This window comes from Chlorocebus sabaeus, chromosome 9, assembly GCF_047675955.1.
Source record: "Chlorocebus sabaeus isolate Y175 chromosome 9, mChlSab1.0.hap1, whole genome shotgun sequence".
NCBI lineage: Eukaryota > Metazoa > Chordata > Mammalia > Primates > Cercopithecidae > Chlorocebus > Chlorocebus sabaeus.
Window position 1 is genome coordinate 26,174,820 of NC_132912.1, and position 17,083 is coordinate 26,191,902.

At 39.4% G+C, this 17,083-nt stretch overlaps 1 protein-coding gene across 7 annotated transcripts in view; it reads left to right on the plus strand.

The window, feature by feature from the left end:
• MYO3A (myosin IIIA) overlaps positions 1–17,083 on the plus strand; it is a 261,924-nt gene that overhangs the window by 233,215 nt on the left and 11,626 nt on the right. For 4 of the 7 annotated variants that reach the window (XM_008002560.3, XM_008002567.3, XM_008002561.3 and 1 more), the window contains one exon: positions 9,812–9,918. The exons of the other annotated variants lie outside the window; for them this stretch is intronic. In XM_008002560.3, the coding sequence (XP_008000751.3) occupies positions 9,812–9,918 (107 nt within the window). The remainder of the gene's footprint in view (positions 1–9,811; positions 9,919–17,083) is intronic. 7 annotated transcript variants of the gene reach the window in all.

Genomic DNA, 17,083 nt, shown 5'->3' on the forward strand with positions numbered 1-17,083 from the left:
CAAAAAGATACATATGAACAAAAAAGAAATGGATGGATAATGCTTAAAATGTCTCTGATTTGGGATGAGGAAATAAAATATTCTTATCTTCTGCTGAATGCCCAGATATTTTCCAGGTGCATTGATCATTTAAATGAAAGAAATAAACCAAATGAAGCTGGATGCTATGAATTGAGCATTTCACAATCTCTGCTTAGAAAAGGACAAAGCATAAGAAGTAATAAAAGGAATTACAAAGAAAAACTGTGATGGATTTGGATTACATGAATGTTAAAACCTTCTAGACATTCCAAAGCATCACTAAAAGTTAAAGAGCTGAAGACAGAATATTTGGAACAAATGTAAAAAGAGTTAAACTGTTTAATGTAGAAAGAGCTCTTTATAAATCATTCAGAAAAAATAGCACTCTGAATGGAAAAATGGCACAAGCCACCAATTTATTTGCAAAAAAAGAAATGCAGATGGAAAATAAGCATATATATGACCGCTCTAGGAGTAAAAAAAATAAAAAGTAAAACAAGTTACTATTCTTTACTCATCAAAATTACAAGTATGAAAAAATATTTTAACAGTAATGACAAAGTGCTAATGCAGTTATTCCCAAGCATACGGTAAGTTGGCAGCGTCAACATTTTGAAAAGTGACTTGGCAATATGTCAAAAAAAAAAACAACCCCACTGAATTAGTTTATATCACTGACCCAGTAAACTCACTTATGAGAACATAGCCTAAGTAAATAATCAGAGCTGAAAAAAAATTGTGTATATGGTAAGAAAAAAAATTGAACAATAGGAGAATGATTAATAAGTAATGACACTATTCACATATGGAATATTAACAGCCCTTTAAATTCATTTTTCAAAGAATAGCCTTGGCAAACTGCTAGCTAATCTAACCGCTGAATAAAATATTGCAGAATTGGAATTGCAATATTGTAAATAAGTCAGCTTAATCTTCACATACGTGAGGTGGTTCATTAACAACAAGAGCCCCTAAGTCCAGGGTTCTAGAAGAGTTGAGTGTCTAGTTAGTGAGAACAAGATGGTCATCTCCAGTAGAGCGGATACTCTCCATCCCTCGCTAACTTCACTTCTATGTAAAATTAAGAATCTGAATAATATTACTGCAACCTGGTAGAGAACTTCCACAGCCACGTGTGGTAAGACTAGAGTGTCATCTCCAGATCTGTCACCTTTGTTGCCATGCTGTCTCAAGCCACTGAAAGCTTGTTTGATACTCCTCCAGCCAGCTTGTGATTAGATGTGCTCTAATAAAGAATGAGTGCTTTTTTAAAATACTGGTATGTTTCAGCTCATCTTGATAGGAACCACAAACCCTTTTATCTATGTGTTATAAAGTATGAGCAGAGGGAAAGAAAAAAGCCAATGTTGTGTGTTTAAAGTCAGAGAATGTTCTTCAATTCTGTGTTTTTAAAAGGCCAATCTAAGAAAATAACTATGAACAGTCAATAAATAATTTTTTAAAGTTTGGCTCTCTGGGAAAAATTATTCAGTTTTCACCTCAGGCTATATATCTAAACATTTTAAATAAATGAATACCCACATCATTTTGAAAAATAGCCAAAATGTAATTAGATGCCACCTCTGAGTTTTCCTTATTTTCCAAGCAAATAAACATGTATTTTGGTTGTTTGGCTGTATCCATAGTTGGTGGGCAGTCAAACATGCTCACAGGGTTCCACATAACAGCTCACTCTCCCCAACAAAGTCCTCACTCTCAAGGCACTGCTGGTATCACCATGTGCATTTGCATGTGCTTCTGTTGTGGCGCCCCGTTTTGATGACTGCTCGTATATAAGCAAGATGACCGGGCATGTGTGTGTAATCTAACTCTTTGGACTAGAACAAAACAAAATGGCTTCTGAGGACTGTAATCCATGCGACATGATAGCCGGAGGAAAATGATAGAAGTAGACCGCCGAGATGTAGCGATAATGTGCAAGAGACAAGAGACAGTCCAGAGGGTGTATCTGTGGGTCTCACCCCCCACACAGGCTGCTTCTCCTGCCACAACTAGGAGAGACATATGGGGCAGGCTGGGGCAGCACCTTACCTGAACCTACCAGTATTGTTAGCAAACTAAGTTTTGCTTTCAAGGATCTGGGTATTAGTTCAAAGTACCCAAATCAGAGAGGGGCCAGTAGCTATAAGCCCATGACCTATAGGATAGGTAGAGGTGGAAGCTGGCCCTAGGGCATCGGCATTCAGTTGGCAGGAAAAGAAGAGCCACAGGAGTAGTTGTGCAGTTCAGAATGGGGCTGGGAGCTGGCAGTTGCCTCTTGAGAAGGTCAGAGAAGACTGCGAGTCAGATCCCCTAAACAGTAACGTATCCCCTAAGTTCTAAGGGCACTCAGAGCAGGACAAGCACCTACCCTTAACTTTTCACCTCGAGTAAACTCAAGAGAACAGAGCTATCCCAGAGTAGATGCAAGAGGTCAAATCCAGGGCAAGCATGAGAATTAAGGGTACGATGACTCAGGCCTGTAATCCCAGCTACTCAGGAGGCTGAGGTGAGAGGGTTAGAGCCCAGGATTTCGAGACCAGCCTGGGCAACATAACAATACCCCATCTCTTAATAAAAAGAGAGAGAGAGAGAGAGAATTGAACATGTCCGTAGGTGCTAAAGGAGGGAGGCAGTGCAAGGCAGAGAGGACTCCTTTAGAACTGTCCTGTCCACAAGCTCAGAACTGTGTGCAGCTCTCTTTCAGTCTAGAACCATTGCCAAAACAGCCAGCCTGGCCAAGGGCAGATAAGGTGACTGGTGGAAACGGCAGCTTCCAGAAGGCAGGTTGCAACCATGACTAGAGTGAGTCTGCCTTTAACATGCAGCAACGAAAATTCCTCTCCTAAGATTTCCCATAGGTCACTCTATTGCTTGAAGGTCGTAGAGTCTTAGGAGGAAATGGAAATTTACAAAAGCTGAAAAATTGATTTATTAAAGAAAAAATTACAGTAACAAGTGCATTTCTGTTCTGCTAATATTTGATTTAGATATGTGATACTTCTGCAAATTATACTCTGCATGTATACTTAAGTAAAACAGTGTAATTATCATTAAAATGAGAATAATGCTGAAATTTAATTTTCTAAATCAGTTTTCCCTGGCAATGAGTTTTAAATCTATCTTCTTTCATCTGAATGCAAAAAAGTGGAGATGTTAGGTGATTCATTATCCAAAAAAAAGTTCATTTCTGATAAACCAAAACACTTAATGACATTATTACCACAACTGCAATATAAATAAATATCTTACCTTCTGGCTATTTAATACAGCAATAACCTTTACAAGCTGATATTTACCATGCACAACCCACAAAATAGCCACAAACCTTATTATGCTAGTGCCCACATTGATATGCTGCTGATAATTTGTGATTATAAATGTTTATGTCACTTTTGTAATTAAGGGGTTAGGATGACGTTAGTAGAGAGTGTTTATATTATCCCAAAGGAACAAAAATTCACAAATCCATTAGAGGCCAAATAAATGTATGCCTCTCTGAAATATTTGTATGCTGATAAGCTCATGGAAGTTTGCTCTTTAAAAAAATAGTCTGAAGGAATTTAAGCGGAGCAATCATAGTCTGTTGAATACAATACATTCATCATAATTTTCATTTACTGGCTGGCCACCTTGCATTGCAATATCTTAAGTGAGACACCCCTTAAGACTAGTCAGCCTTCTGGCTTTAGATTATCCTGGTGAAGAAAAAAATGTCAAGAAGCTAACAGTAATGCAGATTAGATTTTCAGAAATTCTGAAAATTCAATGCATTTTGATTTTTAAATCTCCATAATATACACACACCAACATGCATATTTATAATTTTACATCAATGCTACCATACCATACATTCCAGGATTCTTCTTTGTTGTTATTTGTTCGTTTTTGAGATGGAGTCTTGCTCTGGTGCCCAGACTGGAGTGCAGTGGCACAATCTCAGCTCACTGCAACCTCTGCCCCCTGGGTTCAAGTGATCCTCCTGCCTCAGCCTCCCTAGTAGCTGGGATTACAGGCGTGTGCCACCATGCTTGGTAATTTTTGTATTTTTAGTAGAGATGGGGTTTCACCATGTTGGCCAGGCTGGTCTCGAACTCCTGACCTCAGGTAATCCACCCGCTTTGGCCTCTCAGAGTGCTGGGATTACAGGTGTGAGCCACTGCACGCAGCCCATTCCAGGATTATTATTGAATGTAGTGTTTTGTTTTCTTTTTCTCTTTTTTTTTTCCTGTTAACTCCCCTGTGTTCCCCTTCTCAACCCACATTACTCACCCCCAACCAAGGGAACTCTTACTATAGAACATGCATTTTTTCATGTTTTTTGCAGATGTGCATACATGTAGGTATATATACATAACAGAGATTTTCATCATTGTTTTATATAAATAGGATCATAGTATGATCATAATATAAACACTTAAGCAACTTGCTTTTCTCAATACCTTTGCAGGAATGCCTGCACATCAACTAGTATAGCTGTAATTTATTCTTTTTAATGGCTGCATAATCCTGTATTTGTGAATCACAATAATTATATAACCTTTTCCCTATTGTTAGATATTCTCTTTGTTTCCATTTTTTGCTACCATGAAAAATGTTGCAGTAAATATCTTTGAAAATGTACCTGTACACTGGGATAAATCCCCAGTGATGAAGTTATTGAGTTGCGAGATGTTTTTGGTTTTAATAGATTGCTTTCCTAAAAGGCTCTAGAAATTGACATGTCCTTCAACAATTTGGGAGCATACACTTGTCCTGACCTCCTGTCCATCAGTGATATCCTTCTTTTTAATCTTTGCTAATGTGTCTGGAGTAAAATGGTATCTAATTTTAATTTATATTCTCTTATCTGCTAGTAAATTCAGGTGCCTTCCCATGCTTATTTGCTTTTTGGATTTGCGCATCTTGAATTTTCTACTTAAATCTTTTGCTCACTTTTCTGTTGGTCTACATTTTTGGTAGTCATTTGTTAGCACTCTTTGCATATTAAAAATATGAACCCTTTATACCTGTGTCGCAAGTATAGCCTTCCAAGTCTATCATGTGTCTTTTGACTTTGTTGCCAAATAAAAGTTTTTGCCTATATTTAATAGGCAAATATATCTATATTTTTATGATTTCTGAATTTTGATTAAAACATTCATGCCCCTAGATTGCTCATGAATTATCCCTGATTTTCTTCCAAGAGCTTTATTATTTCTTTTATTTATATTAATCTTTAAAGCATCAGAAATTTATTTTTATATGTGATGAGAATGGTGATCCAGTTCACAGAAGTATATTAATATTTACTATTCACTTAGCACTACATCTCTAAGCTGAAATGAAATCACAATCTTTGCATCTCCAAACACTACCACATGTAGATCACCAATGAAATGACACAAGGACATCAAAACCTAAGTCATGGTCCCCACCATCTAGAGACTTCTGGTTCCACTATTTAAAAAAAAAAAAAAAAATCACAGCAAAAAATAGTAAGCGGCAAGACATATGGGATTAGGTTCTATATTAGTTTTCCAGGGCTGCCATAACAAAGTACCATAGACTGAGTGACTTAAATAGCAGAAACTTACTTTCCCACAGTTCTGGAGGCTAGAAGTTCAAAATCAAGGTGTCAACAAGGTTGTTTTCCTCTGAGGCCTTTTTCCTTGCATTTAGATGGTCATCTTCTCATGGTCTTCTATTTGTGTGTGTCTGCCTTAATCTCCTGTTCTTTTAAGGACAGCAGTCTCATTAGATTGGGACCCACTTTAATGACATCATTTTAACTTATTTACCTTGCTAAAGACGCTATCTCCAAACACAGTCACATTCTGAGGTATTGGAGGTTAAGATTTCAACATGTGAATTCTGAGGTGACACAATTCAGCCTGTACCAGGTTTAAAATGGCTTGTGCATCTAGCAAGTACCATTTATGCTCAATGAGAGACAGATCACTGGGGAGTCAGTGAAAACTTCATTAAAGAGATAGGATTGAAGGTGGACATTGAACAAGCTTAAGATTTCAGTAAGTCTATGAAAAGCTTTTCTATGAGAAGGTGAGAAAAAGCAAAGTTACAGCTATAAACATTGTCTATCAGGGTTTCAGTGAGATAACTGGACTGATAAGAGGAGAAAGTTCATTTGGGGGGAAATGGGAGATAAAATTGAAATTGCTAAGATTGTAAATAACCTGGAGTCAGAAGTTTAAACTTGATGAAGAAGGGAAAAAGAGGCATCATCATAAATTTTTGAAACGTGAAATTTCACAATTAAAGTGGTATTTAAGAAAGGAAAATCTAGGCCAGGTGTGGTGGCTCATGCCTGTAATCCCAACACTTTGGGAGGCCGAGGCGAGCAGATGATCTGAGGTCAGGAGTTCGAGACCAGGCTGGCCAACATGCCAAAACCCCGTCCCTATTAAAAATACAAAAATTAGCTGGGCACGGTGGCAAGCACCTGTAATCCCAGCTCTTCGGGAGGCTGAGGCAGGAGAATCGCTTGAACCAGGGAGGCAGAGGTTGCAGTGAGCCAAGATTGCGCCATTGCACTCCAGCCTGGGAGACAGAGCAAGACTCCATCTCAAAAAAAAGAAAAAAGAAAAAGAAAGGAAAATATGGTTTTCATTTGTGAGATAAAGCATAGAAACCATATTAAGACTCTACCACAGTTATTAAATGAGTCGTTTCATCCAGAGTGATTGCAATGGCAAATGAAACTAAGTGGTGGATGAATATTAGATATTTCAAAGGATGTGTCAAAACAATGGACAGAAATTAATGATTGCTTGTCTGTAGGAAATGAAGAGACACACGGCAAAGGTGATATCCGTGTTTTCAACCTGGGAAGCAGGAATAATGCTGCCATTGAGGTTGTAGTGTATAGAATCTTAGATGGAGAAGAATGATGACTGCGGGTTCATTTGAGTCTGAGAGAGAAGTATTCAGTAAGGAGTAAGAAATTAGGGCAGGAGCTCCTGTGGGATGGGAAGGTCAGACCTGAGGTGTGCATTAGGAACACCGGAAATTGCCAGGACCTGAGGAAAGGATGATTCAATCCACGAGGCAAGGGGAAGATCACTTAGTCATCTAGCAAACTTATATTAAGCACTTACTGTGTGTCAAGTATTTTTTGTAAGTACTGGGAATACAAAGAAAAATAAGATAAGGCATCTGCCTTCAGAAACTTTATCCTGAGTCATGAAGACGAGGGGTGTTTAATAATGCTTAATGAAGAAGAGTCAGAGACAACAGGGACAGATAAAGGACCTTTGGATTTGTTGGTGAAAAGGACCCTTCACTATCTATTAGGTTGTTGCAAAGGGAATTGCGGTTTTTGCCATTACTTTTAATTTGCCATCACTTTTAATGGCAAAAAATGCAATTCCCTTTGCAACAACCTAATAGAAAGCATTTTCAATAGAGAAATCAGATTGAATGGGGGAACATTTGATGATAAAATGAACACAAGATCAATAATGCCTTTATTCCCAGAACCTTTTTTTTGTTTTCACTCTCTTGGCAATTATTCAGCTTCTTGGCCATCTTCATTTTAATTAATTTGTATTATGATAGTAATGTTCTGATATTTCAATTCAGATTTTAAATAATATTAAAGCCAAGTTAAAATGTAGTCACACACCACATTCATGTTTCTAAAAATATTAAGAATATCTAATAACTTATACCATATTTTTATGTATCTTGCCATTCAGATTCAAATGAGTAATATAAATGGATATGACAAATGCATTTTGAAATGATAAAACTTTGCAAGAGCCAATAGAATCTATTTAATAATCAGCACTGGGAGAGAGGATAATGAGAAGGAAAAAATAAAAGACCACTATTTATGGTGGTGGCAACAATTCAGGCCTTACCATCTTTCCTCGTGCCTGTGACAGTCTAAGATGGATCCAGAAATGACTCAGATATTTGGACTCCCTCCACCTCCTCCCGTCTATTCCTTGAGGAAGGGAGAGAGAGAATGGGAGATGAACCTCCAGGGATGGGTCAGACAAATGCTTTGTCTATTACTAATCTGTAATAACATGGTCTCATTGACATATATCTCTTTTTGTTTTATTCATAAAAGGATAGCAATGTATGATTGCTGAGGTTTCTCTGAGGAGCATTGTTCCATGCACTACACCTCTATGAAGTACCCCCGATTAGCTGATCCCCTTTGTCACCCAGAAATTTCTCATACCTTTTGGAATGAATGAGCTGGATAATGTCAGAATATGAATGCTGCTGTGATCAGTATCTTCACCTAGTGGGCTGGTCAGGGAACTAGAAAGTTAGACATCTATGAGTCTTTCACCATTGGTTGAAGCTGATTTACACTTGCCAGTCACAGTTGTTTACATATAATAAACATAAATATTCTTCTATTTGATTAGTGTAGTTTGGGACAGCTCTGTTTCTCTGTGTATTTCAACATCTGGGGATTAGGAATCATCACTGCCCCTTTACTGTATGCAAGAATGAGCTACTACTGCTTTTAAAGTCCTACCTAAAAATATATGTTCAGGTGTATTGAATGAAGCTTTCCAATAAGTGCCATACCCAACTCACACTTCTATCCTGATCTATCTGTCGAGCAGACATTCTTGCACAAACAGAGTCTGTGGATGGAGTTGTCAAGAATCATGAAAAAAATAGAAATATTTAGTGAGGTCTGTTAGCTCTGTAAATATAAAGCCACTTGTAATGAACATGAACATCCAAGTGTACAGATCACCAGAAGCTCTGACAGTGTTGTTCCAGGTTTGAGATTTTGGCTATATTAACAGAAAGAGTAGGAAAAGATGACAAAATTTATTCTTTCTTGGTCACTCTTTTAATGTCAAATCTAAAAATGCTACTGGTTTGAGGTTCTAAATTTTGGAGAAAGAACAGATTAGGCTTTTGAGAAAGAGTCAGCTCTGCAAATGAGCAGTCTCTTCATTTGCAGCCATAACATATGAGGCGGCCCTTAAAAATGAAGATCACGCAGTGCTTGGGTAGATGGGTCACCACGTGAGGCTGACACACGGGGGAGGGAAGGGCAGAAGAGGTTCTGTAAGCATAACATTGCTTTCTAAATTGTTTTTCTGGCAGCTTTGACCCCTGACGTCATCCATCCTCTGAACTGCTCTACTCAATTCCACATGACCAAACTATTCTTTTCCTTCCTTCCTTCCTTCCTTCCTTCCTTTCTTCCTTCCTTTTCTTTCTTCTTTCTCTTTCTTTCTTTCTTTTGTCTTTCTCTCTCTCTTTTTTTTTTTTTTTTTTTTGACAGTTTTGTTCTTGTCACCCAGGCTGGAATGCAGTGGTACAGTCTCAGCTCATTGCAACCTCTGCCTCCCAGGTTCAAGCGATTCTCCTGCCTCAGCCTACCAAGTAGCTGGGATTACAGGTGCCCGCCACCACGCCCGACTAATTTTTTTGTATTTTTAGTAGAGATGGGGTTTCATCATGTTGGCCAGGTTGGTCTTGAACTCCTGACCTCAAGTCATCTGCCCGCTTCGGCCTCCCAAAGTGCTGGGATACAGGCGTGAGCCACTGCACCCGGCTGCATTGTTTTTCTTTTTCTTCCTCTTGTTTTCTTCCCCTTGTCTCTCAAAGTCCTAGACCACCAGACAACTAGAAGAAAGCACATGGTAAGGAGTAGGATAAGGGCTGGTTGTGCAGCAAAAGTATTTCCTTTTTCTCCAGCCTTAGCCTCAGTCATAGGTATATAATTTCTTATTTACCCCAAAAGGAAAACATCACTTGATAATAGTCTTTGTAATTGAATACTTGTTTATGATCACCTTTCTTATAGGTATCTCTAAAGGAGAGGAGCCAAAAATATTGAGACCCCCAAGACGACCCCGGAAACCCAAAACATTAAATAACCCTGAAGACTCCACATACTATTATCTACTACATGTAAGTGGCTCACTCTTACTATCAGATGGGAGCCATCACATCTACTAATGGCCAGTGTGAAAACTGTGGCTAGATTAGGCCAGGCACAAAGGAAGGCCTGGCAGGAAAGAGAGGCCTTGGTCTCCTCTTCAGTCCCCTCGCTGGCTGGGGATCTAGGCACTTTGATCTCCTCCAGCCCTTCTTCCTCACATTGCAGCCTCTCCCATAGTAGTACCTACCACGTCCTCCTTGAAACTTTCTCTGCTAGTCCGTTAATATGAACTGATATGAAAATATCAACTCAGAAAGAGAAACCCATCATAGCAGGAGCTCTCTAGAGAGGGGCCCTGGTGTAAATGGGTGGGTTATGGTGAAACTAGAAGAAAACAAAAGAAGGGGAGAAACAGGCATTTATTAAGCATCTTTCAAATTCCAGGCCTAGAATAAGGCTTGTTCACATCCACTGTGATAGCTAATCCTGGAAATAGCCCTGAACGTATTATCCATATCTCTCAGGTCAGGATTCCAAGACACAGATAAGCATGCCTTAGCTGCCGGGCCATTCATTTTATTGAGGTCTTCTGACCCCACAGCTCCTGCTCACTAACAGCATGAGGACTCTTTGGCATCGCCCCTGATAGCCTGACCTTCTTCTCATGTTCCTGTTCTCCATGAATGCCACTGTCATCCATATGGTCTCCTAAACCAAGAACCTGGGAGTCATTCTGGCTTTTGTCCTCTCTCTCATACCTGTGATCCATCAGTGGCTCTAAACTGTGACTTCTACCTGCAAAAGCTTATTCCAACTCATTCCCCCCCCCCCCCCAACCTCACAGCGATTTCCATATTTCAGACTATCATCATTTCCCACTCTGGAGTATTTCAGGTACCACATAACTGTCTTAACTGCATCCTCTCCAGCCTGCCCCTGAAAATGTCTCTAAACTGTACCTCTGAGCATGCTCCTCCCTTAATTTTCCTTTAATGGCTCAGCAACTCCTTCAGGATGAGGTCCTAATTCCTTCCAAGGCCTTCTTCCTGCGACTCACGACTGCTCTTCAGCCTCTTTTCTTGCCCTCCTCTTGTCCTTGAGCCATAGTGAACTGCTTGAAACTCTGCTGGTGAGCTGCATTCTCTCGTGCTCCTGAGGCCTGTTGCACCCACTGGCCGGTCCCTCCATTTGCAATATATATTCACTCTTCCACTCCGCACTGCCACAGTGAGAAAGCAGCACTCCCCTATGCCCTGGAGAACCCAGAGGATGTGTCGAAACCCAGAGAATCAGTTGGAAATAAGTCTCCCACCTCACAGGCAGAAAATGAAGCTCATATTTGACCTCCAAGTTAGCCAGTCTTCTCTAGTTCTTTCCCTTCTCTCTAGTGATTTATTTTCGGTTTCCACAGAGGGTTGCCTGTGGAAACCCATTCTCTTCCCCTCTCGTTTCCTTTAGACAATTCCATTAGCTACTACGACCTCACTGACTGCTGATTTCTGAATCTGTATCGCTGGCTTAGCTCTCTCTGTAGCTCCAGCCTCAAATATCAAACTACCTAATGTTCGTTTTGCATATTCTACATGGATACATACAGGCATCCATGTATACATATATAGAGATATATACACACACATACACATCCATACATGGGCGCACACACTCACAGCTTTGTTGAGATATAAATCTCATGCCATACAATTCACCCACCTTAATATACATTAAATGGTTTTTAGTACAATAATTTAATCACAATCAATTTACAACATTTTCATCACCTTAAAAAGAGCCCCATTAGAAGTCACTTCCCACTCCCACCCCCCTGCCCCAAGCCCTAGGCAATCACCAATCTAGTTTTCTGTTTCTGTAGATTTGCCTATTCTGGACATTTCCTATAAATAGAATCACACAATATGTGGTCTTTTATGAATACTCAACTAATTTTACAAGCCAGTAATCTGACTATTACCTTGACTTCTCCCTTGCTCTCATCTTCTGTATTCAAAAATCAAAATCCAAATATCTCGAGTTTCTATTTCTCTCCATGCTCTGTGCTAATACCCTCTTCCAGGCCAGCGTGTCTTGTCAGTATTTCTGAGTCACTCCTCTTACTGGTCGCTTGGTCTCGTTTTTCCCCTTCTAATTCATATATTTTCCACACTGTAGCCAGAGCTGTATTTCTAAAATTAATATCCAATTATACTATCCTCCCATTGATGGAACTTTTCTATTACTTCCCACTGTCCTAAGATATGAAGGCCTGTCAAAATCTGGGCCCTGCTCACCCTGTCCAGCTTCCGTGCTTGATATTCATTCATTCACCCCTCCAAACTCTCCACTCCAGCCCTTCCTCCCCAGTAACCTGCACTCTCCACTTCAAATTGTCCACGAACATTTGTCCCTGGACGTGCCCTTTTCTCAGCCTAAAACCACATCCTCTTTCTCTTCTCATCTTTCATGATCAAAACACCCTCAGCCTAGATGTCTTTTTCTTCAGGAAACCTTCTTGTCACTCCCAAATCCCAAGAGAGCTCTTCCAATATCCTCCCTAAGAAGCCCATACTTCCCTTTTATGACACTTTATCATGCTAAAGAGGGATTGGTGTGGCTTCCACGAGGTCAAGGAGTTTGCCTATTGCATTCAACCTGACACATAGCAGGCATGCAATAAACATGTGTTGTACAAATGAGAGAAATGAAATAAAAGAATGAAAAGCAAATAGGAGTAAATTGAGAAAAATCTAAAATTCCAGATACCTGCCTTTGACAGTCACTTTATAGGAAGCCGATTATGAAATGAAATTGATTTTTTTCTGTGCTGCTCAAATAATTTAAAAAGCAGCAGATACTCTGACATTTGTTTATGCAGTTAAATAGAACATCAGAAACAAGATTAGAAATTACCAAACATTCCCTATTAACCCTGAGTTTATGTAGTAAATGATACTCAATGGTCTTTATTAAGTGCAACTGAAATGACAAGTGATTGTGATGGCTTCAACAGCAGATACTGTTCCCAGTATGAGAAATTGTAAAAGACCTTAACAGAAGTGAAACATTTATTACTAACAACCAGTGAGAACTGTGGAGCAAATTCTGAGCCTCATAAATGAGTTCCATCCCCAAGAAACTTACTTTGTCATCACACTGTTATTTTTAAGTGACTATATTTCCATACATCCTAAGTTATTCGGGAATAGGATCCTTTTTTATAACTCTGACTTTGAAATCTATGGCTTCAATGAAAAATAAAACAGAAAAGGAGTATGTTATTATAAGTGAAAAGATACCATGTGTTCCTATTTATCTGGCCCTTCCCAGGATTTGAGGCATTACACATAGTGAAAAGTGTGGCTGTAATGAGGTCCCACTCCCTTTAACCACCAAACACTTTCTGTAACTCTAAATGGTTTTCATGAAAGTCTTTCTAAAATATACTGTCTATTTTAAACCCTTTCTTGATGACCCAGGGTCACTTCAGTGAATGAAAATGTTTTTTTACTTTTTTAATGTTTTATTTTTCATTTTTATGGATACATACTAGTTGTACATGTTTATGGAATACATGTGGTATTTCAATACAAGCATACAATGTGTAATGATCAATCAGGGTAACTGGAGTATCCATCATCTTAAGCATTTATTTCTTTGTGTTAGGGACATCCCAATTCCACTGTTTTAGTTATTTTGAAATATACAATACATTATTGTGAACTTTTATTGTAGCACTATTCAAAATGTTTGTACTTGATTCATGTTACTGAAACACCAAGAGTTTGGCTGAGGTCCGGCTGCACGCCGCACAGAAAGCCAATCACTGAAGGGAATATTGCCAAAGAAGAAGGCCTTAATCAGGTGCTACAGCCCAAGAGCTGCGAGCTCAGTCTCAAATCCATCTCCCTTACTGACTAACGCCAGGGATTTATATAGCAGAGAGGAAATGTAACAACGTTTAAGAAAACAAGAACTGGGGAGGGGCAAGGAAGCAATCATGGTGAATGAGTGCAGTGTTGTGGTGAGTTTCAGTTCTTTTTCTGAGGAGCCTAAAGGTTATTTCCTGAGGAAGGAACTCAGATAAAACAAATAAAAGTTTCAAGCTTTAAGACCAGAAGGGTTAGTTTCTATGTTTATCAAAAAGAACAGTCTATGGGGCTATTGGTTTGGTTTCATTTGGATCTATACTTCTCAGAGAGGATCCCTGACTGCAGTGGCTAAGGCAGCACCCAATCTCACTGTCTATCACTGGCCTGCTTCATTTTTCTCCAGTGAATTTTGCATTTTTTTGTTGTTGTCTCACTTTGTTGCCCAGGCTGGAATGCAGTGGCCTGATCTCAGCTCACTGCAACTTCCGCCTCCCAGGTTCAAGCGATTCTCCTGCCTTAGCCTCCCAAGTAGCTGGGATTACAGGCACCCACTGTCTTGCCCCCCTAAATTTTTTGTATTTTTAGTAAAGCTGGGATTTCACCATGTTGGCCAGGCTGGTCTCGACCTCCTGACCTCAGGTGATCTGCCTGCCTCGGCCTCCCAAAGTTCTGGAATTACAGGCGTGAGCCACCACACCCAGGCCTCTTAATTGCATTTACAAATATTTATTTATCTACTTATCTTCTGTGTAACTTCCCCCTCTAAACTAGAAGCTCTATGGAGGCCTTTGCTCACTGTTACAGCCATTGTCCTGAGAACACTGTGCAGCTAACATCATAACTAGAAGACTGTTAAATAATAGACCCCTGTAGTACAGTACTCTCAGGGGCTGTTGAGTTGTAGAAAATTATTTCCTTTACATTTGCCCAGCACAAACATCTCTGCTTTCAGTTGTTTGGCTATTTTTATAGTTTTTTGGTTTTTTTTTTTTTCTCCTTGGATGTCACTTCTTACAATGGTGATTCTGGCGGCCTTAACATCAGTATTGCCTCTTTCCTATGACTTGATGCTCTTTATCTCTTACGTCCAGGAAATGCTGCTGCTGTGTGCAAAATAAGAGTGAGCCAAGCCGCAGAAGCGTGCCTGTGGTGGAGAGCATTAGTGGAGTGCGCATGGTCTGTTGTACTGCCTGGGCTAACACTCAAAGCCGTGCAGCATCAGCAAAAATGACTCACGGCCAAGGTTCCTCAAAAAAAATGAATAATCAAACACAATCTTATCAGAGATCCCTTCCAATTTTATTATTCTTTCCAGTACTTTCCCTGAACTACAGCAGTAGCTAGTTTGGCCACTCCAAAGTCTTTTTCTTCCTGACTTCAACGTTTTAGCTCCTTCTTCATCCATCTTAATAAAGAAGTTGGTAGTGTATTACCAAAAGGAAAGTAAGATTGTGCTCACCATGATGTAATGGATATGAATTTTAACGTTTTTGTCATAAAACATATTTCTTTATGTCGGGTGGGGCTGGAGGGGGAGTGCAATGTGCCTGATTAAGGAATAGGTTCTTCAAAGTCTTCAGAGCTAAGACACTACTCTTTTAAAGGCCTCAAGAAACACCCAAGCCAGAAAATCTACGTGAGTCATGTTTGTCTCCTCTTTCTTTCTTTTCTCTACACTGGTTCTATAAGAAACTGCGATGGGACATTTCCTTCTTTATTTTCATTTCAAATTTCAAGTTTTTAATTTGTAATTTCAAAACTATAATTGAAAACATTGTACATCTTAGCAAAAAACGTCCCCGCTATAAAGTCCGTGTAATAAATTTCTTATAAAGTCCTCACCTTTGAGGAGTGGTATGCTTCCCTTTTCATGACAAAGGGTAGGGGTTATTGCATCATGCTCCCCTTTTAGCCCCAGCTGTTAGGAAACTAAGAGACAAATGTAAGCCTCCATCTTAATGCACCTACTTCCTTTGCCTCCTTTGTTTCTCATTTACAATTTCTACTTTATTACTTTGATTGTATAATGATTCTATTATGAGCCATCTTAAATAATTTTTGGAAAAATATATTATTGACTCACATTTCATGAGAATATTCTAACACAAGGCCACATGTAGTGGCTCACACCTGTAATCCCAGCACTTGCAGAGGCCGAGGTGGGTGGATCACTTGAGCTTAGGAGTTTGAGACCAGCCTGGGGAACATAGCGAAACCTTGTCACCACAAAAAATACAAAAATTACCCGGGCGTGATGGGTCATGACTATAGTCCCAGCTACAAGGATGGCTAAGGTGGGAGGATCACTTAAGCCCAGGAGGCAGAAGTTGCAGTGAGCCGAGATTGCACTGCTGCACTCCAGCCTGGGTCACAGAGGGAGATCCTGTCTCAAAAAAAAAAAAAAAAAAAAAAAGAATATTCTAACACAGGCAAGAGTGAAAGAAGTCTGGACAATATGTCCTAGGAATTCCTGTAACTGAGAACCAACTTATATACACGATATCTCAGAGGGAAGTACTGATCTAGTATAAATAGGATCCTCACCAGCCTGAGAATTCAAGGGCAGAACATTATTTGATTCTTGGTTGTATAAAGGGGCATCCCTCTCATTCAACGTACTGCCATCACTTAAACATAACTTTGAACTATAGACAATTGTTACTTAGAACAAAGGGGCTTTTTTTCAGGGAATGGATGAAGGAGGCAGGACCTCTGTAGGAAACTACTACCGAAGTGATGTTAAAACAGCAACAACCACCACAACAAACACCACCTGAATCCCAGAGATCATTAACTGAACTGCTAGTGGCCTCTGTTCCTATGTGGGCAATGTAATTTATTTGTAAGCACCTCTTAGCCTAGGGCATTGGATCAAGAATGTGAAGTGATAGGAAACGGGAGAACAGGAATGTAATTGATATCCTGCCCTTACATTATTTCCTGAATGGTCTCCTCCCAGACTTGATACAAGGAAGCACTCACTTCTACCTCATCCACCTGTTAAAATGCCAACCAATAAGAATAGAAGAAACCATGAACTGTTCCACTCATCTACTATTTTAGAGTACAACAAATGATAAATCCTGAAAAAATAAAACATGACTTACTATGTCTCTAAAAATACTGGGGGAAACCTCAGTATTTATAAATCGTTATTAATTGCCATTTTTGTTATACAACACTTTTGTGGTACCAGCCAACCTGATACCTGCTTTTCCACAATTATAATATCTTCAGTTTGTTCAAGGTGAGTATGGTGTCTGCTTTCTCAGCCTAAAAGACAAATATGCTGTGGCAACATGTAAATATATGAGCTCAAATATATTGAAGT